Source organism: Typopeltis vanoorti, chromosome 19, assembly GCF_054136105.1.
Source record: "Typopeltis vanoorti isolate ZY-2024b chromosome 19, IOZ_Tvanoo_1.0, whole genome shotgun sequence".
Taxonomy (NCBI): Eukaryota; Metazoa; Arthropoda; class Arachnida; order Uropygi; family Thelyphonidae; genus Typopeltis; species Typopeltis vanoorti.
Genome location: NC_143567.1, coordinates 19,580,180 through 19,606,915, shown reverse-complemented (window position 1 = coordinate 19,606,915; position 26,736 = coordinate 19,580,180). Strand labels below are relative to the sequence as shown.

At 37.8% G+C, this 26,736-nt stretch overlaps 2 protein-coding genes across 2 annotated transcripts in view; one reads left to right on the top strand and one right to left on the bottom strand.

The window, feature by feature from the left end:
* LOC150095892 (uncharacterized) overlaps window positions 1-3,511 on the top strand; it is a 31,354-nt gene extending 27,843 nt beyond the window's left edge. The window contains exon 4 of the mRNA XM_090409407.1: window positions 3,077-3,511. Within this exon, the coding sequence (XP_090265533.1) occupies window positions 3,077-3,251 (175 nt within the window). The 3' untranslated portion in view covers window positions 3,252-3,511. The remainder of the gene's footprint in view (window positions 1-3,076) is intronic.
* A 4,066-nt stretch (window positions 3,512-7,577) lies between these two features.
* LOC150095891 (uncharacterized) overlaps window positions 7,578-26,736 on the bottom strand; it is a 96,672-nt gene continuing 77,513 nt past the window's right edge. The window contains exons 3-9 of the mRNA XM_090409111.1: window positions 22,952-23,513; window positions 12,368-12,825; window positions 10,847-11,034; window positions 9,180-9,335; window positions 8,952-9,083; window positions 8,628-8,852; window positions 7,578-8,411 (exon numbers count right to left, since the gene is read on the bottom strand). Of these exons, the coding sequence (XP_090265237.1) occupies window positions 8,389-8,411; window positions 8,628-8,852; window positions 8,952-9,083; window positions 9,180-9,335; window positions 10,847-11,034; window positions 12,368-12,825; window positions 22,952-23,513 (1,744 nt within the window). The 3' untranslated portion in view covers window positions 7,578-8,388. The remainder of the gene's footprint in view (window positions 8,412-8,627; window positions 8,853-8,951; window positions 9,084-9,179; window positions 9,336-10,846; window positions 11,035-12,367; window positions 12,826-22,951; window positions 23,514-26,736) is intronic.

Sequence of the window (26,736 nt, the reverse complement as noted above, 5' to 3'; positions counted from 1 at the left end):
TCAGGCATCTGAACTCGGCTTTACAGAGTCTTTGGGCATGGCCAAACTTTTGGCAACGATGGCATTGCCCTGCCGATGCCCTTTTCCTGAGTGGCTAAGTCCACAGGCCGCAGTTATGTCATAAATTTGTCTTTGTGTGTTCTGTATCTCAACCAATACTAATGGCATCTGTTGTTTATCGGATCTGTACATCCTGGTGACTTTGATAGGTGATAGGCCCTGCTGGGTAAGGTCAGCCGCGATCTCCTCGGAGGTAATGCCTTCGGTGATACCTCGCAGTACAACCTTTAGATTTCTTTCGCTGCTTAGTGCGAAGGTGTGGTACTGTAGTTTGTTGTTATCCATCATTTTTGTTATTCCTCTGTAGTCTGTGACTGTTGTTGGTTGAATTTTTACACCATCGTCGGTGTTTCTGGCCCAGGAGTATCAAATTTGATGTTCTCTTAGGTTTCTTGCAACTGTGGTCCATTTTTCCTTTTCACGGAGAATTACCGGGGGGACCTTTTCCCTTTTTTCAGGGACTATTTGTGAGGGTGTTTCGTTTTCCACATGATCATCCTCGATTCTACGTCTCTTGGCCGTCTGTTCTCCTGTGAAGACCGTCTGACTGAGGCTCTCGGGCAGGGAGAAGGATGTGTCATTGATCTCTTCCACTTCCCCCTCCATATCATCGGATTCTTCCGGCTGTGTGTACAGGTTTAAGAAACCTGGCCATTCAGTATCAAATTTTTTAAGCAGTAATTTAAACAATTTTAATGCTTGCTCTTTGTTTAGATGCTCTAGCAGATCAGTAATATTATCCATGTTTGTTTTATTTGTTGTTATATCTACTAGGTAGTGATTGGAAAATTGCTTATGATCGCAATTAGAAATCCCGCAGGTCTTGAGACCTGCCAGCAGAAATTTTGTAGAGTATATTGCAGATGAAACGGATTGCCAGCAATATCGAGCGATTAGCTAAATGCGCAAATCAATAGCATATGAAATTTCAGAAAATGAAGAACGCTTACCTCTAAATATATCATTTATCATTCAAAACTATCGCACTGAACTAATACGCGAGCCGCCATTTGCATTCCAAATCATTAGAATCTCCCAGATTAGATTGCGCCATGAGGCAAACCAACAGTATTTACCCTGAATGAAGCCTTAGTCCTTATAGTCCTTATAAGGACTGGCTTAAAGGGGCGAAGCAAGAATGCTTTTCATCTTCCCCGTTATCTGTAGAGGACAGTGTAGGGATAAGGTGTTATTGAGCTATTAATTAAAGCTCTGATCATGGCAGGAGGGTAACAGCAATAGCCGAGCCTCAGTTAGAACTTCATTAGCTACAGTATTGCCATCCATTACCCTCCAAGGGTATTGGATTGAATGAATCAATCACCGACTATGTAAGTAAAGGTGAAATCTCAAAAATACGGACGATCTCTAGGCCACTCCATAGTGGGCGAAAGACCGTCCTAATCTCAGCGTTGGTTCCACTCAGTGACGGGCTCCCCGACCACTGAGCAGAACCGCTCAAATTCCGATGAAAATAATTCACCGACAAAGCCCCTCAGCGGGCCGTGCCGGAGAACAACTTCCCCGGAGACACAAAGTGCTCCCTTAAGGCAAAAATCTCAAGAGAGCGAACTCAAAAACTCGTCGCCCAAGGGGATAACAGCAACAGCCGAACCTCAGTTAAACTTCATTGGTACAGCATCGCATTGCCATCCGTTACCCCCAAGGGCATTAATGAATCAATCACCGCATCTCACGGTCGATTGATTCTATTCCACACCCTGAATGAAGCCTTAGTGCTTATAAGGACTGGCTTAAAGGGGCGAAGCAAGAATGCTTTTCATCTTCCCAGTTATCTGTAGAGGACAGTGTAGGGATAAGGTGTTATTGAGCTATTAATTAAAGCTCTGATCATGGCAGGAGGGTAACAGCAATAGCCGAGCCTCAGTTGGAACTTCATTGGCTACAGCATTGCCATTCATTACCCTCCAAGGGTATTGGATTGAATGAATCAATCGCCGCATCTCACGGTCGATTGATTCCCCTATGCTCCCTGAATGAAGCCATTAGATATATCTCAATATTTAATTTGTGGCCTGAATGAAGCCACAAATTAAATATTCAGATATATCTAAAATATACAAGTTGCCAATAGGCTGTTCTATAACATAGCTTTCAGTATTTCGTAAAGCTCTCTTAAATACAGCAATACTATAAATCATTGTAGTATATTATAGATCCATCCATATTTTATAGAAATAAACTTAAAATTACTTTCTCGCATTGAATAATTCTCATCTTATGACGTGGAATATTTAAAAGTGTTTTTAAAAGCTTCTAATAATTTTTTTTTGTGAAATTTTAAGTCTTAAACATTTAACGATTTTTTTTATTTCATATATATATATAACTTACATTATTATTTTATTTAGTTTAATAATATATTATATTGTTCACGAGTATTTTTATGCTACATACGTCAATATATATATATATATATATATATATATATATATATATATATATATATATATATATATATATATTATTGAAACATACTGTATACTTGAAGTTAAGTATACGGAACGTATGTAAATATAAGAATAGATCTTTATTCCCCCTAAATTTTCTGCATTGAGAGAGAAAAACCGTTAGCTGGTAGTTCTCACGCTAAATGCATCAGGATGCAAAATTGATGCGCCATCTATCGATAGGAAAGTGTATTACGAATGTTATTGCTTGCGATGACTCCTTGGAAAGTTGTCGACGTCATAGAGAAATTAAGGATGACCAGTGAGGGTCAGCTAACCGATGCGAATTTGTCGCCGTAATAAAAAACTAAAAAAACACATCTCATCATATCCTCTCGAAAAGAAATTACATTAATTATTTTTACATTTACACCCACTAACTTAGCTATGCGAATAAGGCATTTTTAATATTTTTACTAAATCTGGTGAAACGAAAATGAACCATATTTTTGTCAAAACTTAAAATAGGCCACTAACTAGAATAACTCATTCCAATAATATAAGCACTCAGTAGTTTTTTTTTTTTTTCTCTCTCTTTCTTCTAGGTCGGTTCACAAACCTTGTGCGTTCCATCCAAAGTCTGCGAAGAGCACGTGCTCACAAAAATACACTTCCGTTAATCTATTGGTGTACGAGGATAACAAAGGACTGACTGTGGACCAGTTCCAGATTCCAAGTGCGTGTGCCTGTTCTGTGAAAAAGCCTCTCTTGTGGCTATGATTGCCATTCAAACGCCTTGAATTGAGAAGACAGAACGTTGTAATTTATACTTGCTGTTGTTTTCTCGTTTAGATGACGCTGTTTTTACCGTTTCCATAATAAAGTTGTTGCCTTTCTTAATCCCTTTCCCCTCTTTTCAGATTGAGCCATCTACGGAAATAGGTGGGCTCAAAGTGTTACATTTTAGGATTGATGAGAGTGGCGTTGATCAGTGTTCAGAGGCATCAATGATCTTAACTGAGTTTAATTCAAACCATGCTGGCTCAATGGTACGAGAACCTAATTGGAAATATAGTTTGTGATCTCTTGTAGAGAGTCCCGGGACTCCAAATCAATTCTATGCACAATACCAGTTTTTCTATGTAATATCTGTGTTTACACTTTTAGCGGATTAGAATTTTTCATACTTTCCTAATTTAGTTCGATGTTGACACCTGCGTAGGATTCGTTTATCTTTTGTCTTCCTTGCATCCGAAAGAATTATTAATTTCATTGTCAAAGCACATTTCTAATTTAAATAATTAAATTGACAAAAATACATGACGAGCTTATACTTCTAGCCTATGCTTCCAGATGGCAGCACAGTCAACTACGAATCTAATTGCATTATATTTAATGCATGTAAAAACTAGGTTGACTTGCTTTAAGAATACGGCCAGGCTTAGTAATATAGGTGAGAAAAGAATGGGTAATAAGTCTCTCTGTAATTATCATACAACGAGATGTCTATTAACGTTATGGTAAGAGCCACTGAAGGCCATAATCGACTTTTTTTTTTCCTTTCCTGATTATTTTGTTATGTTAAAGCATTAAGGAGGGGAAAAAATCTTACATAAGAGCAAATCAGTGACGAAGTCTGCTGTTTATCGTAACCTAGATTGCAGGGAATTAACTTCATTTCTTATATTGAAGATGAATGGAACAAAGTGGATTCTAACGCATTTTAGACTCCGCTAAATATAATCTTTTATGATCTTTGGCGGAACAAGAGTAGTTTTGATGTACTTATGCCGTAATATAAAAACGACTAAGTCAACTGCTGATGCTAAAACTTAACTAAGAGAAATCTCGAACATTTTTTAAAGAAAAACTGCCCGTCATTTACAGTCTAACAGCAGATATTTTTCATATTTGGTAATCTTAAATTTTTCGAGATTTATCGGAAATATTACAAAATCTAAAGTTTTAAAATTAAAATGAGTCTCTAATTTCAATGAATAAATGTATTTTTAATTTAAGGGCCCATCGGAAACTTAAAATCTTGTTCGGTGTAGAATATCATCTTACGGAGAAATAAACCCATTTGCCGTAAACTTACCTTGACCCTAGTTTATCCTATAAGTGGTTCAGAAGCTTTAAATAAATATATTAAATATACTTAACTTTTTTTTTCTTTTATGAAGATTCCATATACACCTCCGAATTAAAATGTGTTGAATGATTTGCAATTCTGATTTATTGCATAGAAAATAATTATTACCAAATATGAATTAGCATCATCTAAATCTACGTACTTTGCAGATTTATATAAAAATGTAATATAATTTATAAGAAAACTGTTTATTCGAAACCATTCACAAAAGTAGGATAATTTCTAACATGATTCAAAATATTAGAATAATGCGAAAACAAATGCACAAAAATTAAGTCAAAGGGAAACAATATGATAATTAATACTTCGTTACATCCCCCTTAGCTTTTATAACCGTTCATAAACGGTTGGGCAAATTATTTACTAGCGGTTCACGGTCTTTTTTATTTTAATTTTTATCAAAACATGCCCATATGGTCTACAGACAAGAAACAAGCTCATTTTTGTCTCTTGGAACAACTTCTTAAAGACGTTTCTTCATAATTCCCCACAAATTCTTGGGGTTTAAATCTGGTGAGTTTGCGGCCAAGGAATTACACTGATTTTTTTTTTTTTTCTTTGAGCCATCTAGCAGTGGTCTTGGAAGTGTGACAAGAAGATAAATCTTGCTGAAAAAGGAAATCACCTTCACATAAATCTCCGATAACAAAGTGCTCAAGAATTCCTAGGTACACTTTGGAATTGACTTTCATACACAATACACAGCTTACCTGGGCCCTCTGCGGTCATACAAGCCCATACAGAGGTTGCAAATTACAATTATCCCTTGATGACCATGGAACACACCAAACATACTTTAAAAAACTAAAGAGTACCTTTTTCCAGTCCTATTGACCCCACAACAGTCTTTGCTTACACCATCGCCCTCTAGCTGCTTTTTGCTTGCAAGTCATAAGCGGCTTCGTTAGGCACTCGTGATTTAAAACCCAATTTATGAAGTCGTCTCAGCGTGGTAGATTTAAACACATTCACACCTAGTTCTTTCAATCTCCTGTGAAAATACTTTACACTTCGGAAGTGGTTTTTCTTCACGATATTCTTCAATCTCCTCTCATTTCTTGACGTAGTTATTACCTTTCGATCGCTATTGCAGCGATTATTTTGAAAACTCCGGTTATTAGAATACTGACGCAATACTCTACTCACGCTTGCTTGAGAACATTTCCATTCCTTAGCTATAAACTGTCGAGTTTGGCCTTCTTTGTGCAGAGACACCATACGAAACTTCTTAGCTTCCCATATGTCACTCGTTCGACCCACGTTTAGCAAATGATTAACTGAAATCCACGCGTAAACGATTCCTCACACACGAGTCAGTCCCGCAGCTACTGAAATATATGATATTTGTAATCTCTCCTCAAAACCAATCGGAAAAATTTGGAATATTCTAATATCTGAACCTCGTTAAAAATGATTCTAATTCTGTGAATGTTTTGTTTTCAAATAAACAGTTTTCTTGTAATTTCTATTACATTTTTATGTGATTACATGGTTATATAATCTACAAAGTACGTAGATTTAGATGATGCTAATTGATATTTGGTAATTATTTTCTATGCAATAAATTAGAATTGCAAATCATTCCACATTTTCTTTGATTATTCTAACATTTTGATTCGGAAGTGCATTTTTTAAATGAGGGCTTTCATAAATTGAATTTTAATTTTCGCTACAGCAATGTATCGGAATTACTGCAATACTTCCGTGCATGTGTTATGTTCGGTTTAACCTTTTGTACTCCACTAGACTATGATTTTTAATACCGTCGCTGGACAGTGTTATTAAATCAGGAACACTGCTCTATATATACCAAGCGTGGTACTTTTCATCATCTTTCATCATTCCCGTCTTACTAACATTTTCTTAAATAAATACTTCATTTAATATCTTACAAGCCCGACAATCCCAGTGTTGGATCGAACATACCACTAAGCCGGGTTAAATTAGAATTCGCCGAAAATAAAAACAAAATATTTTGATATACATTCAAGAATAACATCGAAGGCAATGATACGATCCCCAGTTTACTTTCTTTTTTTTTTTCTTAAACATATTTCTACAGGAGAATCTTGAAATGTCAAATGAAACTCATTCTTCTCATTGAAGGAATATAAGAAAGGGAGTGCCATTCTTTCCGTTTTATTTTATTTATTTATTTTTTTTTTTTTTTCATATACTACAACAGTCGCTTGGGCGGTAAGAGTGGATGATTCAGTGTTGATTAACTTCCTGGATCTGTTCAAGAAAGATAGCCAGTATATGTTTCCTATCTTTTTCTTAAGATAATAAATGGTTGAAACTGTTATCCAAACCATCTTTACGGGCATTTTTACTCCCAACAAGGAAGGTGTTAACGTCTTCTCCCCACTACAGAACATTCTACTCAAACTGTGAGTAGCAACGCCTCGCCTACTACAGGAAGCAACAATTCTCATCTTAAGACTTATTGATGTCGCTCGACTGTAGCCGAGCATGAAAACAAGGAAGCTAAAACACCCATAAAAAAGATTTCGCCGTAAATATTTCATTTATATTGAACAACAGCGTGCACAGCACAATCTGGACCGTGACGTTGCCATGACAACCAGTTGACTGTGCTTGTTTATCGAGTGTTAAATAACTGTCTCTCTCATCGCAGCATAATGTGACTTCGTCAAGAAAGAAATAGGCGAGTCATCGCTGACCCACTGATAAGGTGCTCCAAACATATAATAGTGGAGGACTCCCCAGTGTTCTCATGAGGGATATCTGGCAACTACAATGCAATAACATATCTATTTTTGCGTATGACTGGCGCAGCTATAAAATTCGTTGGATTTTTTTTTCTTTAAAAACGACAATCTGATATTGAATACTACTGATGTCATTAAAAAGATTTTTTTTTTCAGTAAACATATAGAACACTACTATAACCAGGATGTGATATATTTTGAATAAACAATAACATACCACAATTCACATTATATCTTTTATTGTGATGATTTACATACAGCCAGGAACTAATGATGGCCAACATGAACTGAAAGCGCACTTGGTTTTGAGCCCGGTATGCGTGGGTGAATATAATAAAGGACAATTTTCATTTATTACGAAATAACAAAAACAGACACACAAGAACTCAACGAGTAAGCCTGGCACTTGTAACACCAGACGAGCAGCTTCCTGAAGGGCTGTTTTTTAACACATTATTTTTTGTTGTTTTTTTTATTAAAAAGAGTGCTAAAAGCAGCAAACTATATTTTGCATAGAAATCATCGCTATGTTACATTGATCTCACTGATGTAAAGATATTGAAAAAAAAAAAAACTAAATATAACTTAATGGCTACTTCTATCACTCTATTATATACACAAATAAAACACTCTGAAATCCTGAACAAAGGTTGGATTACCAGACAAATTTAAATACTTTTGTAAAACAAAACAGTTTATTGTAATTTTTTTTCTTGTGCTCTGAAATATTTGACGCACAAAGATATATCTGTACATCTTCAACCTCAAATGTGTGTAAATTTAGTTGTTTTTTTATTTAATTCAATGGTTTATGATGACCTAAACAATTGCCCAATACGCTTGATATTGAGAGAGTTCTTTTGCCATTGTGATGTGTCTTTGAGAAAGAGCCGAGATGAACTGCGATATATATATAATCGTCGTTAAAATAACCTGATGAAAATAATTTGGCATAGCTTGAGCATCAGTAGTAGAATTTAAGTTGCGTTCATCCCAAATCGTTTGTCTATTGGATGAGGATCAGAAGCTGCTCTCAGAAGTCTGTTCCATCATGAGCTAAAAAGAAGAAAAAATAATCTTTGTTAGTGTTTGCTACAGATTTATTAAATTTGAGTGCTGCTTGCAAAAATATGGATATATACTTAATTATAACGAGAGCCATAAAACTTCCACGTTTTCCCGATAGATGGCGCCACTTCAATATTGTTGAATGTTTGATTTTAATTATTTGACTCTACGGAGAATTTAATGGCGCCAGCAAGATCTATTTACCTGCAGTGTTGTCCTCTCCAGTCATGGCCTGCAAGATCCGGAAGGACTGAGAGGGGATTCGCCCTCCTCGATAGATCTTGGACACTTCTTCAACCTGTTGTTCTGATGCAGGGACGGAAGGCTGAGGGAACTGTTTAGGAGGGGGAGGGTTAGGATTGGCTCCTCCCACTTGAATTTGTAACTTGGTTGTTTTTCTAGGCTTTTGAAGCACAGAAGGTGGCACGGCTGAACAGGAGAGAAAGAAGAAAAAAAACACGGAACATTAGAGAAATCATCAGTTTGGGAAGATTAAGTTTTGAAATTCGCAAACAGTTTTATTCTTACCTTCGTCGTCACTACCGCCCGTCATTTCTTGAAGCATTTTGAACGATCGGCCGGGAATATACCCTCCCTTGTATCGAATATCTACTGCGGGATCCTCGTTGGACTGAGGAACAGGAGCGCCATCTGTAGCAGCTGAAATAATGAACGCAACGAATTTAAGCTCGAGTTAAAATCGCCTTCAACAACAAAGAACAAGACGAAGAATAGCAACGAGACCGGAAATCTTACCGTTGACAGGAGGGGATGGAAGCTGGGAGGAAGGGTCCTCTCCCCCCGTCATCCGTTGTAAAGTGTGGAAAGCTCGAGATGGAATTGGATCCTTTCGGAGCCCGGAGAATCTCATTTCGTCTTCTTCCACTTTTTTTGGAAGTGTCTGGTCTGTGGCTAAAAAAAAAAAAAAGCATTTTTTATTCAGTGCATTTATAACGAATAAAGATGGTCACTGATTCTCATTATATGTGAAATATACATTGGAATCAAAGTATAAATTATTCAGCCAATGACAGTTCTTTCTTCCACGCATGCGTATGTCTTAGTTCTACCAACAATATCTCGTGCCTAAGCATAATAGGAATGTTAGCTGTAGTATTCATTGAGCTACGTTAGTAATGTGCACTTAATATTCATTAAGGTTGTGTAGCGTCATAAGAATGAATACATAGAACTAAATGTATTAATACGCAGCTTCACATATGAACACTTAAGAAATCCCAAAGTAGCTGAAATGAAGTTTGGTTAACCCTTTTTAATTAGCGACCTCAATTTCCACGCAGACTTTGTTATAGCGGGGGGGGGGGGAGAGTTCTCTAGAAATTAGGGCACCTTCTCTTCTTGTGACTCATAATTACGTGAGATTAAAGCCGAGACACTTTGAACTGGCACTGACCTCCTGACACAAAGCCGCCAATGAGTTTGCATAACGCGCTGTTGTTTGTGAGTGCCGAAGCAACAACACAATTACAACTCCCCATTCTCACCAGACGCTCCACTAGTTTGCCTTCTAACGAGTCAGCGCGAAATTATTAGCATCATCTGGACTGGTGTGTTTATTCCTGTTGCATCAGGGCAGTGGATGTATTACGCTATCGGTACCTATATGTTTACAAGCCTTGAGAAACGGCAAAGGCTACTGGGACAGCCGGTCAATGAAGAAAAAGACCTCTGGGAGCTATCACCTAAGATTATAATTTACTAAACCTAATAGATGACAGTTAATAATAATAAAAATTGCGTTACGTATACGGAAAAATTTTAATAATTGCACGCATCTCTACTACTATTTATTTAGTTTAAATCGCGCTAATTTTAACCCCCCTCCCCAGTCTTCGTTCGAATCACTGTGTTAGCAAAAAAGTTTAAATAAATATATATTGTAATGTATTTCCCTAAATATAAAGTCTGCAATGAACTCTTAGTTTAGCAAAAGTTTATTAACAAGCATCAAATTCCGAAAAAATTGAATTATCTGAAACATTAGTCTGCCAAAAGATAACATCGTTTCATTATCCAATAGCATTTCTCATTCTTTGCGCAAGTCAAAATCGTTTATCACGTGAACTGTTGCTAAGCGCTTTTGTGTTACTAAGTCGTTTTATATATATTTCTTTCGTATTAAATACATTTATTTAACATAATTACAGAAGCTAATAGTACAGCATAATTTATAATCAAATATATTTCTGTACTTTTATATTACAGAAAAAAATTATCTGAATACTATGTACTTAATTCATTGAACTAATTTTCAAAATGCTAAGTAGTAGCTACTTAATATAACATATCGCTTATAACAATTTTATTTAATTATAAAATATTAAATATCCTATTAACTTTATTATATAATGGGAAGCACTAGCGCCTTGATAATTAATGACAAATATATAAAATAAGCTTACTATTTGCTTGTGCTTCTTGCTGGTCGGTATCCGTCAACATCTGCAAGATACGAAAAGATCGGGACTGGCCATAGTTCCTAGCATCTGCCGCTGGATCTACATATTGTCCACTATGATTTCTAGGCATTGGCGCTGTGGTATAACCATCACTAGGCTGCGCTGTACTGGAGCCGTCTGCTAGGTTTAACCTTGTAAAAAGAGTAAGCGAAAAAAAAGATAAATAAAATACAATATACTAACATATAAGAGTTTTTCACTTGACCTAGTGATCTCCTTAAGTGCCTGTTCTCTTGGCACACGTAAAAGCGATTAAGAAATAGGCTAGAAATCGCGAATATCATGCCTTAAGCAGACGTACTGCTTACGTATTTCAATTAACTTACTTTGGTAATATTTCATACAGCTTTCTTTATGGCAGGGGCACACCAATAGTTTCCGGCGCCTGTATGCAAAACTTTAGTTGGCGCCCGCATCCCCCCCCCCCGCCCAATAAAAAAAAAAATCACTTTTAATAAACGTTTTTTAAAGTATTTTCTCCTCTTTGGAGCCTGTGTGCGTCGCACACACTGGGCCGGCGCGCCCCTGCTTTATGGAGAAAAAAAGTCACTTTGTAGATGTGGTTTACGAACCATGTTCCACCCCCCTGGTGACACGTGAAGTAATAACTATGGACACGTACAGCGTGTTGGTACTTTAGATCAATGGTCTCCAAAGTGTGGTACCCGTACTCCAGGGGGTTCGCGAGTCGATAGGGGTACGTCAAAAAAAGTTTTATATTGATTGATAGGGAAAAATTAAAGATGAAGAATATTACTTTCATCAATTAAACATATATTTAATATAGACAAAGACGTTCTAAAGATCCTGTAAACTTAAATTTGCGTAGGGCGACTTTGCACACATAATCGTCCGTGGCAAAGCTGTCATGTTTTTTAAACCTAGGGAGTAAATCTCTTACTTCTTATCATTGCCATTGTTTGTAGAGCATCCTAGTGTTGACAATCCCAACTAGAGAAGGAAATTGGCTTAGTTATCCTGCTATCTACAAATGACACCACAGTTCTATTATTTCACTATTAGTAGTAAGTTTAACGATTTTTTTAGTATATATTGTTTCTGTGCAATTCCAACGCCTTTTTACGTGCTTACTTTTACGTTTACACTAGAAATTGTGAATTAATATTATCAAAATTGCTTACATATTTTAAAAGTGTTTGATATAATCAATAGTAAATGAATTATATTTAAATTTTACAAATTAACCCTCACAAAATGGTCAAAAAAATTTCCTCCAAAGAAACTCTCTCACTCAATTGGGGGTACGCGCTGTTTATTTTTTTTTCTGATCTGGGGGGGGTACACGATCAGAAAAGTTTGGAGACCACTGCTTTAGATAACGTATTAAATAAGCCTAGAGATGGCACTAGAAACAAAAGTCTCCGATCCACGTGCCTTTAAAAAATAATATTGCATTTATTAGATCACTGCGATCGATTTAGACGCAAAACACACTTCACCTACCTGTCTAATTGTTTATCCATCTGTTGTGTCTGAGACTGGTAAGCATCCAACGCATTATCTGTGGAATAAAGACCTACAGGGGAGTTATAAGCGGGGAGGACACAAGCTTGATGTTTCTGTTTAGGAACTGCTGAACCCACTTTTGTCTGCGCTGGTGCCATTTGTTGAACGTTGTCAGGCTGGTAAGGTTCGGGTGGACTTAAAGTCGGGGTTGGTGTTGGTTGACCGTTTGCTCCTGGAGATTGCTGATTGGCGACGATTCTTTTTTGCATCCTGGGGGATCGAATCTCAGAAAAGTCGATCCCTCCAGGGCTGTAAGTAAACGGCTTCCTTTCCTTCTTTAGGCTGCCGTGTAGTGCTGGAGGGAGGTAACAGAAAGGTAGATTAGCGCCATCTTGTGGTGTAGTGGCACACTGTTGGGATGGGTGGTATCCTGATGACTGTTCTTTGTTGGCGTGCTGAAACAAAGAAAAGTGTTGAAAAAATACGACATATTGTGTAGTGTATTTACAGTAATTATATATTTATCATTAATCAGACTTGTTTTCTACGCGCATGCGTGTTTATATGTCTTGCTAACAATAACTCACGCTAAGTACAATATTATCTTTAGCTGTTAGGGTCTTCAAGCCACGGTAGCAACGTGCATAAGCACTTGCTTGCTGTGTGGAACGACCTGGGTTCGCGCCTTAAAAAAAAATTAAGGATTTTATTTTTCAAAATCGTTCCAGGCAGTATTGAGTTAGTCGATCTCATGCCGTGGCTGTGAGGGGGGGAATTCCCCCCCTCACATACAAACAAATTGACCATAGAACACACACTTGACAGACACCTACATATCTCACCCTATTAATTATGCAAATAAGGAAAACAACGGAACTCAGTTACTTGATCAGATCATCGCATTCACTCTATATCCAAATTATGACTCAGAGCTCATCTTGAACAACTGCTCAACAGAAAGTCGGGCCAAGCAGGGGGGAGGACTTTCCAGCTGAAGCCCCCCTCTTAAATTTTCATTTCATACGTGAGTTCATTCGTCCGACCATTTCTACTGTCTACAATTGTTAATGTTTGCGTCTCTTTTGCATAAGAGGTATTAGACAAAAAGCATACACTGAGTTAGCTTTGCATTAGGAACACCCCCACACCGATTCATTTATATATACGACGTGATATCAACGTCACGTGTGTCTACTATAAAGGGACGTACGTAATGGGGAAGAGTGGCGACGTAAGCCAATTTGACCGTTGACATATAGTTGGAGGGCTGGTGCCAGTATTTCGGAAACAGTCGCACTTGCTGGATGCTCCCGTACTGCTGTACCAGGACTGGATTAACCAGGAACAGAAATCCAGAAGGGCTCGCATGGTTGATCTTAGAAGCGAACGTTGGGTGCCACGACTGGTATCTCAGCAACGACGTGTAACAGTCCCACCAGTACAACAGCGGAGAAGTTGAACCCATTTCCACATGCACCATACCTTGCTTCGCCTGGGGTTCCACGGCCGGAGACCAGCCACGTTACCCATGATGACGGCCAGGCATCGCAAAGAACGACTCGCATGAGCCAAGGAAAGTCGGCAAAGAACCCTCGACAGATGGAAGAAGGTTGTCTGGAGCGATCAGTCCCGTTTCCCGCTGCACCATTCTAAGGGATGACCAATTTCGCATTTGGCGTAAACAGCATGAAGCCCTCTGGTCGAACAGGCTGGTGGAGGTTTTGCCTGTCACGCTCTTGGTACGTTGACTATCATCCTACAAACACTGAATGGTGACCATCTTCATCCATATCTGCAGGTCTATCCTGACCAATGACATCTATCAACAGGACAACGCACCTAGTCAGCGGGCTCGTACAACTACTGAATAGTTGGACAACGAATTCATCACATTGCCTTGGCCCCACGATGACAGACAACTTCTAGAATGAGCTCCTACACGATTGCACAGAGAGGTGGATCAACGCGTTATCAGGTAGATCAGTGGTTCTCAAACTGGGTGCCGCGAAATTTTGAATCGTTTATATTTGAAAAAAGAAAATATTAATTGCCACAAATAACTAAATCAAAAACAAAAAAATTATATATTTTGATTTTAATGGATGAAGCGTATATAAAAATTATCATTTTTTTGTATCCTGGGATTTCATTAGATCACAGCGTGTCGTAGTAACTAGATATGTGACGGAACATAAATACTGGGGAAAATGAACTAATGAATGGTTAGTTGTCCTGCTGTCTGTTTTAGTATTTCTCTGTTCAATGTGACAAGTATTATTGTACATGATCATTTCCCCTAAACAAAAACCATGCGTCTTTTGTCATCGGCGAGAATAAACGAAGTACGATATTAAAGTCGTTAAATTCAGTGAGTAGAGGTTTTCCTTATTGTTATATATTCCAACTATAACGAGAGACATCGTAAACAAATGGTTTTCCTTTTTCCATCCGGGAAAAAAAGTATTTACTTGAAATAAATTTTAAAATAAAATATTAAAGGTACATTATGCCCTTCAAAATCATGAATAATTTTTTCCTTAAAAAAAGACGTGAAGATTCTGACGATCAAGAAATGTCTACTTGCAGCAAAGCTAACGAACCAATTCGCACTAATAAATTATCAAAAACTGATACTTGCATTAATGAAGATTTGACTATTTTTAACGTTCAGCAACAAAAGGCACTGATAAAACAACAGAAAGAATAAGTTCAGACCTAAGTGCATTTTGTGTGGTTTGGTTCTATCAAATGAGGCTATGGTTCCTAGCAAATTATTGCGACATTTCTCCATAAAACATGACAATTTGTCGAATAAAAATCCTGAATATTTCAAAGAGTTAATAAGATTACAAGAAAAACAAAGTAAAAGTTTCGTAAGAAAGTTTACAATTTCCGACCGAGTTCAAGAAGCGAGTTATTTAGTCGCTGAAATAATTGCGAAGGAAATGAAGCCTCATACTATCGGCGAAACCTTGATTCGTCAGGCCTGTTCAGCAATTGTGAGAACAATTTTTGGTACTGCGGCAGAAGAAGAAATAAAGAAGATTCCATTATCAAATGATAGTATGAGTAGACATATTAATGATCTGTCAGTCGATATTGAAAAGTCAGTTATAATCAAAATTTTTCAGTTTGCAGTTAGATGAGTCAACTGATATCGGTGGTAAAGCACACTTACTTGTTTTTACTCGATTCATTGAAGATGATAAAATTATCGAAGAATTTCTATGCTGCAAGGAATTCGAAAAAACTACGACGGGAGATGTTTTTGATATAATGAACACATATTTTAATACAAATGGTCTATCTTGGAAAACTTGTGTGGGTATATGTACAGATGGTGCACCTTCTATGGTTGGAATTACAAAAGGGTTTGTTTCCTTTGCTAGAAAAGAAAATGAGAACATTATAACGACTCATGGCTCTTCATTCATCGTGAATCATTGGTGGCAAAGATAATAGGCTTGGAATTAAAAAATGTATTAGAAGAAATCATTCAGATGGTTAATTATATCAAGGCCAGACCATTAAAATCTAGAATATTTGCAGAACTATGTGAAGAGATGCAATCTCGTTACAAGAATTTTCTTCATACCGAAGTAAGATGGCTTTCAAAAGGTCGCGTATTGGATCGTTTTTTTTTTTTTTTTGAACTTAAAGAAGAAATATTAATGTTTTTCCAAAATGAAGACAAACCAGAATTCTATAAATTATTACAAGATGATTTTTGGTGTTCCAAACTAGCCTATTTAACAGAGATATTCGATCATCTGAACAAGCTGAACTTCAACATGCAAGGAAGAAATGAGAATATTTTGACATCTACAGATAAAATTAAGCACCAACAATGTAGAAATGTTCCTTAAAGTTGCCTCCAGAAAATGTAAGAACACTGATCTGCAAAAGCTTATTTACAGTCATTTAACATCGTTAGAAGAAAAAATTGACCATTATTTTCCAGACATTGCAGTCAATTTATACGATTGGATTCGAAATTAATTTGTAGAGTCAACATCAGCAATGAGCGAGTTAAGTCTTATAGAAACCGAAGAATTAATTGATATAAGTAACGATCGTACGTTGAGATTGAAGCATTCAGAAATGTGTCTGAATTCATTTTGGATAACAACTATGAAGGCGTACCCCAATGTAGAATTCAAAGCACTTAACATCTTATTGCAATTTTCTACATCTTATTTGTGTGAACTGGGTTTTTCTGCACTCGTCAATATTAAAACAAAGATGAGAGAAAGACTAAAGGCCCTTGAAAATGAGATGAGAATATGTCTCTCAAAAACAAGGCCTAATATCAAAGAAATATGCAAACAACACCAGGCACATATTTCACATTAAGTTCATATTTTATTATCTGAACCTTTATAATAGCTTTTGTTTTGTATGTTTTGAGGTTGTTTGAAAATAAACCAATTTAGTTGAAATAAAATCTGTTTTCTTTTAAACACGCTTTCCTTCATATCTTTAGTATCTGTAATATCAATTTATTTATGGGTTATACATGCGAGTCTTTCAGAATCAATTAATCGGCACTTTACCCTCTATAAAAAGCAAATAATACTAGGGGTGCCGTGAAATTTATTGATTGATTTTAGTGTGCCGCCAGACAAAAAAAAAAGTTTGAGAACCACTGAGGTAGATAGATGTTCCTAATGCAAAGCTAACTGTGACTTCCGTTTTGATTGAACCGTAGTATCTTCCTGCTTCTGGCTGCGATTGATCAAGGACAATCAAAACATGTCCAAAGGATGTGTGCTTTGCATAATGGGATAGTAAGACAATATGATCATTAGCCTCTAAAGAGTACTGAACTGCGACACACGCTATCGTTGTAATTATTCAGTACTTTTTTTTGCGCGCGCCATACTGTACAATAGCGTAGTCGTGAAGATACTTCACGCTCAAACTTGGCTTATGTGTGGGTAAGGAATGAGAAGAATATAATTTCTTTGTCGTATAATATAAGCTTTGACCTAGTGTAGCCCTCCTTAATATCTATATAAGACTTCACTCGAAAGTACTCTCCCCAGGTATTTGAAATTTTCACTACACCTCAAGACGTGCATATTTTCTCTGCGATTTCAAGCCATGCTCTCGCTCTTCCTGAATGTGCTCAAAATAATACCAACTGCAACGACACAGCTGTTTCTCCATTCTCGTCATTATGCGTTCATCCTCGCGATGGAGACGACACTTCCGTGTCGCAATCCATTATGAAATGGAAACCACTCAGAATCACCAAATTTAGTCTCCACGCAGCTCTTACATTTAATATAAGTATTCTTGGTTATTTCTTTTGAAAAATCTTTGTACCGTGGCAATGTTATTCTTCTATAGTTACTACATCCCTTCTTTATATTATATTATAAAGGTCATGTCGGCTTCGTCGTTCTGGTTCATATTATAAGGAAGCAGCTCCTCTAACACTCTGCGGTAGTAAAAATCAACTGTGTTCCCAACTCTTCAATTTCATTAGTGTTGCAATTGTGAATTCTGATCAACAATAAAATGCTAATAATTTGTTTAGTTCATAAACGAAACGACCGTGAGTGGCGCCACCTCCCATACAAAAACTATTTCTTCGTTGTTATTAATAACAAGAGAAATTCCACACAAAGTGAAAGGGTTTTCTGATTTTCGTTCCTGATTGACACGACATGCAAGTAGACATAAGTATAGCGAAGTACAGAACAATAGAGGAACAAGATATAAATGAACCAATGAAGCGAGCACTGGCATTCAAGGAAAGACGTAGGCTATGAACAAATAGATACGTTGCAATAGAAGGCAGAAAAAGGAATTGCAAACAAAATAGAACTAAATGAAATGGGAAGTTAGAAGGAAACATTTTTACAAATTCAACCGATAAACAACAGAAAGAACTTCGGGATATGAAGTCATAAATACAAATAGTTAAGTTTGTAAGCACAAAAACACGGAAATGGTGTGGAGTCGAGATATAATCCAATCCACGCCTGAGAAGATTTGGATGCTACAATTAAAATAATAATAAAAATGCTATTTGTGCGGGTTGAGCGGTTACAACGTAAGATGTTGGGGGATAAAGAAGAAAGATGGGAACCGTTAAAAATAAATGTTCTCGGACATTTTGAGACCAAGAATCATAATTTTTTTTTCTTTATATATATACCCGTCCTATTACTAGGATGTTTCTTATTTACCCACAAATGCTTCAGTTATGCTATAAGAAAGGGACCTTTTCACTTTTGGACACGATTTCTGGATGCTAAACACGCAGCAACTGTTTCAAATTGGGGATTCCAACTGCGTCCACTTTTGTAACTTCATCTAGTTCTTCGACCCTCTTGAGCGACTTAAAAGCCAAGGCCAACATTTACTACTTCCTCTCCTAAAAATAAGGCAAAAGCACGCTGTTTATGTTGACAAAAGCCTGCTTTGTGATTTCCTCCTGTACACAATCGTTTGTGGCCTTCCTTCAAAATTCAGCCATCCGAGACAGAAAAGTGCGCGAGTTAGGGAAAGTTTAACTCCAATAGTTCGGCGTATACATTTCTCGTCATCCCAGGGGTTCTAAATCTGGAGAAAACAAACCTGCGTTCCTATAACCAGCTTGCCACGTAACATCTCAAGACTTCAACGTTCAAAATAACGACCGCTGGGAATCAGCGAACCATTACTAAAATTACGCAAACATCTTAGCAAGTAACACTCCTTGTTAATAAGCCAAATGACATTAAATAGAATGCAAGTCAATGGTAAATGCTGCCATCTAGTGGCAATGTTGATCATCAGTGTTTCAAAATTAAGTATAGTCTGCTGTAGTCGTTTTTTAATTCTTAAACTAGTCTTAAGCTTTTGCAACTTAATTACAAATGGAGCGTTTTTTTTTTGTTTTTTTTTTTCCCCATACACGCAGTTTGCTACGGCACTGAATGTATCAACAAGACCATGGGATATGCCACAATCCTTCAGTCTATTTGGCTCAATCGTTTCCTGTTCCTCTAAATAGCTTTCGCTCCCTTCTTACTCTGAAAGCACGTAGGGGGGGGGGATGTCTGTGTAAGAAAACCATCAGTCATCTGGTAGTTTAGCATCCTTATCTGTCTTTAGCAATTTGAAGAAATACTTATTTTTACGTAGTTTGTCAATGCAGTTTTTTTTTTTTCGTTTTAATAATAGCATATTCATCTTTTAAGGGGGTAAGTGGAGTTCTTTTCATCTTAACCTTCAGAAATTGGTTCAGCTTGGTTCATTGATGAAAGTTTTTCACTTGGCTATGCTACCAATTATATATTTGGTTTAATCCTTTATCCAAGTTGCGCAAACAAAGTTTGCGCTTATATTATTTTCAGGACTGAGACAACTCGTTGCAAAGGTGGAGTAAGTTCTGATCACTTGCCTTAGTATCTCCCATAATACAAAGCACATCTCCTTGCGGACATGTTTAATGCTATGCATTAAGGGAAGAGTCACTACCCATACCGGTTAGGTCTCATTAGTGGGAGCCAGACCCAGAGGTGGTGATACTAAAGTGGAAGTGATGCAGAAGTCATATCACCATATATCAGTTGCCAAAAGGTTCGACACCTTTTGGCTATTCGTATACAAAAATATGACTTCTGCATCACTTCCACTTTAGTATCACCACCTCTGGGTCTGGCTCCCACTAATGAGACTTCAATAAAGGTCGAAACCGGTCTGGGTAGTAGCCTTCCCTTAATGCAAAGCATTATACATGTCCGTAAGGAGATGTGCTTTGCATTATGGGAGATACTAAGGCATCAGGACTTATTCCACCTTTACCACGAGTTGCCCCAATCCTGAAAATACTTCAGGCGCAAACTTTGTTTGCTCACACTTGGATAAAGGATTAAACCAAATATATAATTGGTAGCTTGGTTCATTATTGCAGAAGTGAGTACTGTGTGCATTTTAGTTGTTTTTTTTTTGATAAGGTGAATAGTTAAAAAGCCTGACTTAAGCATACCGCAGTAATAAAAGTGGCTGGCTTTCGAAAATTTCACAGTAATAAACTAACACATGGAAGAGGGAAAGTTGGTTATGCAACATAAAGGTGTTATGAGTCACACAAAATATAAACTAAAGAAATAGTCATAAATATTGAGGCCATTGAGCACAATTTCTGTCTACCCAGGTTTCCGCCACTCTCATATCCAGATGGTACTGTCGTCATCTCACCAAAATAGAAGGCCAACTCACTTGCATCACTTTTCTCTTCCAATTCCTGGATTGTTGACGGATCCCTTCATGTCTCCCAACAAAAAGAAATCCAAATAGTCCTTAATAACCAGAACACAAACAAGGCATCTGGTCCTGATGGCATCCCACCATTGTGTTAAAAAATTGTGCCACAGAACCTATCCCGTATCACTTCTTCAATGTATCCTATTCAACTGGGATCGACCCTACAACATGGAAACAGGTTGTCGGGTAGATCCCACATCCAGCCCATCCCAAAGAAAAGTGATAAAAGTCAACCAACGAACAACCGTCCAATTACTTCTGTTCTCTCAAAAATTAAACAGAAGGTCATCAACTACCAACTAATCAGTATGGATTCCGCCACTCGCGATCTACAGCTGATCTTGCTTTCACCACCCACCACCCTCGACATTTCATCGGGTTTGGTACAGGGACCCACTTTACAAACTGCCATCCCATAGTTTGCCTTCCCCATTTTGCAACTGGATCGGCAACCTTTTCACTACGTGTCATTGCGGATGGTTTCCTCTCCTTAGATTTCCCCACCAAGGCAGAAGTTCTTTCACTCACTCTCTTCCTCTTGTATATAAACGACTTGCTCTCACAGACTTCCAATCCTATCCATAGTTTCGCTGACGACATTCCATTCCTCGAATTTTCATTCGACAAACTTGTTAGCGCTCAAGTATTAGACTCCTCAAGATCTACCACAACCAGTGACTTACATTCAAATATCCTAACTATATCCAGTAGGGCAAGGACAACCTTGTAAACGGTGGCATTGTAAACTTCAATGCCACCAAAACTCAGTTCTGTCTGATCTCTCGCAAGAAAGAACTCACATCCCTCACCCGTGCCTTCAGTAATACTCAGATATCCAAAGATAATCAGAATTCTCTTTTTGGACTGATCTGCACCCCAATCTTTCCTGGCACAACCATATTTCAACTATAGCTTCTGCAACCGCCAAAAAACTTGGTGCACTTTTTCGCACAAGACACTACTTCACAGTTGCTAACTCTGTACAAAGCCCAAAATCACCCCAGCCATGGAATATTGCTCCCACATATTTGGGGTGGTGCACCAAAATCCTCTTTAAGATTGCTCGATTCTATCCAGAAGAAGGCAATCCGGCTAATTAATGATCCCTCTCTCTCATAAACTTCTATTTCTGCCTCTTCTACAGACTTTCAAATTGGCCACCATCACTTCTCTAAAATCATTACAACAAGAGCCATCGCTAACCAACATCCTTTTACAGTCCACCTTAAAACTCACTGAACCAACTTCACTGCCTCCTCTTTTATTCATCTATTCTTTGGAACAGTCCCCCCCCCCGCTCTGCCTTTTCTGAAGATGCAACCCTCAGCTGTTCAAGCAGAATGTGAACAGATTTCTTTTTTCTTCTATTTCTCTTGCCCATGCACGACACTCGTGTGCTATGGGTCTTGTGGCCTTCCGTGTGTGAAAACCATAATAATAATAATAATAATAATTTGTAGTAGTTAAAAAGATCCATACGATAAAACCAAAAATCTCGATGAAAAGAATTAAAACATCATCAGGTAAATTGATTTTTATCATTTACTACGACTCGGTTGTTCCTGGCACGTGTTGAGTCTATCACTGATATTTCCGTGAAATATCACGCGAAAAATGTCTATTTAATCTACGCAGCTGCAAACATGCTAAACAGAGTGGTCTGGTTACGTTCCAGTTCCAGCAGGAGTTGCATCAGATGAGTGAAACTGTGAGTGCGTGCGCGTGTGTCAGTTTACAAAGTTCATTTCGCGTTTTCACTGTCGCTCTTTCCGACCATTAAAACCCAACAGAAATCCAGAATGTGCAGTCGCTAATCCCTCCAAATATTAAGTTACGTTTCAATCAAATATTAATCTAAAGATAATTATTATTAACCTTTCGCGCAACAAAATATTGGAGTTTTATGTTTTGAAGATCTGCCGGTAAGTGCAGAGGTTACAACGCAAACTAATCGGCTGGCAGTCGCGACAGAATTTCTGCCAAATGACACTTCGCCAAGTGCTCCAATTTACTCTCTCTGCATGCGTGCGTGTGTTGATGTTGGTCTGTCTGCCTCGGGAACACGGCCTAAATGTCATTTCAGGTGAAACGTAAGATATCTAACTAACGTGCTCCATGCCGCTCATGTCATTAGTTCTGTTTTGTTCCAATCTGTTCCTTCCTCATCAGACAAAATTAATCTAAATCTATATAAATTTTTTAATCACCGGGAAAACTTCACAATAAGTCTGAATCCTTTTAAAAAACCAATTGTTGTTGATAAATATTCTGCGCATGCGTCAAGAAAGAAAGAATCCTACATTACTAAGCAGCACTTACTTGTTTCTCTTTCCATGTAGGCATTCCAGCCGATGGGGGAGGCGGAGGGGGTGGAGGAGGGGGTGGTGGTGGAGGAGGAGGAGCAACCGCAGGACTAACAGGTGTCGATGTCACTGGGGAAATCACAGCTGGTGACGTTACCGGTGAGCTGATACGTGGCGATGATAGTGGCTCGATAAGGGGCGATCCCGGCGGACAGGTCATACCGGGAGCACTTTCCGGTGTTAGAGGGGCTCCTAACGAGTGCTGTCTCGTCATAAATTCCGGATTCTCTCCTCCCGGTGACAAGTCGCGTTGCACCATCGTGGGAATTATCACCGTGTTGCCTCGTGGAGAGCAGGGCGTGGCCGGCGACACGGAGCGCGGCGAAACAGGGGCGGCTACAGGTGACCACCGAGGTGCTTCCGCAGCGGGGGAACTTATAAAATTCGGACTGTGCGGAGACTCGTGGCTCGGATATCTCTGAGGTAAGAAGAAGGGATTCGTCACTCCTTTGGCGAAGTCTGCTGTCGTTGGGGTGGGAGGAGTCCAAACTGCGGAACTCGGGCTGATGGCTGGCTTCCTGAAATTAAAAAAAAAAAAAATACGTTCAAGAATTTGAAAAATAATGCAGGTCACGTTACTGATTTTTTATATTTCATGTTAAAATAAGTCCAAAAGGTATTTTTGTTTAAGTTAAGGGATATTACATCCCGTATGAGTCGTAATGTTGCCTCTGTGTTGTTAAACAAAACGTGTCAAGTGCCTTTTAAGAGGTGTTTTGTTCGTCAGTCCGCACACATGCTACTCTTTGGCTCATGGAGAGAGGCAAAGTTATTAAAGAGAAACGATTGGATGTTTCAGATCGAAAAGTTTACAACTTTTCGATCTGAAACATCCAATCGTTTCTCTCGGGCAGTTGATTTTTTTTTTTTTTTATTTACATAAATCGGAGACCCTGCTCTAGAGGCTAAACATGGAACATTTTTCAAACGGCCACTTGAGGCCTCTAATAAGCGGGGAAATGCTCTCATAAAGGGCGGGGAAATTCATCTACCCTTAACCACTCGGCCCGCTAATTTGAATCATCCCAAATCACCGAGTTAACCAAGGGCGCTAAAAACGGTTTAATAATCAAAATCGAATTTGAGTTCTAATCTCAATTACCAAATATCAATCAAATCTGTGCAGTCAAAGAGGAGGACAAACATGCGTACGGACGGACATAACGAATATTATTTGTTTGGACTGTTTCTACCTAACCTAAAAAAAAAAAAAAAAAATATGATTATCCGCTCAATGCAAGTTACTTAAGTTGTGACACGAGAATCCGGATCAACGCTATATCTTAAATATATCTGAAGTCTTTTAACTGTTCCTCAAAAGGGAAATGTCCTCCATAACGATGTTGTTTCCCTTTTGTAGAACGTGACTTCATCCACATTACCATTAACTTCAATTTCATTTCAACTGCGACACTAAGCAATACACAATGAATTAAAAATTATATATTATTTAAATGAATTCAGACATGTTTTCGTGATAGAAGATGACAGTTCTATTTTGGATACGAGAGAGAGAGAAGAATGTCACAAATGTTCGGCTTAAGACCCCCCCCTTCCCTCCCTTCCTCGTGTTGTCACGTGACAGGTTCATCGACCCTGCTGTTTGTAAGAATAGACTAAGTATTGAGTTCACAGAAGTGCTTGCTTGTCGGCATTTAAACAAGATGATAAAGTGGTTATCTTGATATTATCTGAAGGTAAACGACGTATTTGTTTTGCACGGGGGGGTGTCACATATGAAGAATTGGGCAATTACTTTTTCTTTTGTGAATGTGAAGGCAACAACAGAGTAAACAACATATGAGATCAATGGTATATTTGAATAAATTAATTAATACTAAAAAAGATATTATGTGTGAGACGAAAATATAATTATTATACTTTTCATAAATAAATATTTGGGATTTTTAATTTTACAGAAAAAAATTAAATAATTCTCTCATATTCTAGAAAAGAACCTGAGTATTTTAAATCTTACTTCATGCACCTTTTCGTAAATTAATTTCGATTATATATTAACTTCAAAAGGAAAATAGCAGAAAAAGCGGAGGGTAATAGATGGCAATGAAGTTCTAACTGAGGCTCGGCTATTGCTGTTACCCTCCTGCCATGATTAGAGCTTTAATAGCTCCATAACACCTTATCCCTACATTGTCCTCTACAGATAACGGGGAAGATGAAAAGCATTCTTGCTTCGCTCCTTTAAGCCAGTCCTTATAAGCAGAAAAAGCTATCCTTTCCAGAATTCAACTTTCAGTAAAAAAGTTAAACATTCTTCCTACAGAACAGTTTGGTTTTCGCCAGTTTCACACTCAACAAATTCACAGACTAATTGAGTTCATTACCACAAGTTACAATTGGCACCAATACACCGGAGCTGTTTTTCTCGACTTAGAAAAGGCTTTTGATAAGCTATGGCACTTCGGACAATTATACAAGTTGATTATAGCCGGCATTCCATTGGATCTAGTCCACCTCACAAAGTTATTTCTAAGTGGCAGACGAATGCAAGTTAAACTAAATGATGTATTATCTACCCAGCGACGAATCTTGGCAGGAATGCTTCAAGGGTCCCTTCTTGCACCGATACTTTTCTCGGTTTATATGGCTGACATACCGCACAATCCAATGTCATCTATCATTGCCCTCTCCGCTGACGACACAGCTATACTAGCCAGACCTATTAAACCTCATCTTGTTACCAAGAAACTGCAAGAAAACCTGCTGAAACTAGAGCACTGGTTCTCAAATTGGAGATTGCAAGTAAACCCTCAGAAGAGTATCGCCATGCTTTTCACTAAAAATTCAATATCTCCCAAAGACGATATCCTCCTATTTAATACCAAGATTCCCTGGAGAGCAGAAGCCAAATATATCGGTGTACTGCTGGACAGAAAACTAACCTCCAATCCACACACAAAAGCCTCATGTACAAAGGCATCAAAAATCATTGCACAGCTTTACCCTCTTATCAATAGAAATAGTAAGCTGGATACCAAAATCAAATTACTCCTTTATCAGTTGATGATTCGACCCATTATTACTTATGCATCCCCAGCTTGGAGCCACACCTCAAGCGCAAATATCCTTAAACTGCAGAGAGTCCAAAACAAATGTTTATTTTATTTATCCATCCAAGTAGGTCGAGCATTTAAAATACTCTTGGGGAAAAAAAAAAAAAAAAAAAGGTTCAAGAACGTACTGCTTTAAAATATGATTCGTTATAGTAGTAACACATAAAAAATGAAATTTTCTACTACTTGGCGATATCACCATCTTAAGCGTTTTCTTAAGGTTCATCGGAAAAGTACCCTGCTTTGTTAAACCACTTAGAACTTATTTATGGATACCTACATGGCTTTCAAGTTTGGTTGCAAACTGGTCTGCTTATCATCCAGTAGGTCAAGCATTTTAGGATATCTTACCGTACATTCTTTCATCTTATCCCCCGGCGATCTCCCCTCTCTTCGATTAGGCCTCACATGGCATCGAAGCATTCTACTGTTTTCTTTAAATATATTTAATTAAAAAAATAATCAATTGATGTACATTTTATGATCGTATTCGAGGGAAAATAAAACGCCATCTATATTTCTGTGAAGTAAACAAATTAATGAGCTATGCACTAATTAAGTAAAATATTGAGTAGATAATACATCTTTCGCCTGCTTACCTAAGCTGTTCTCTCTCTGGTAAAAAGTGACGTTTCAAAAATAACATTTAATGTCAGACTTGAATGCA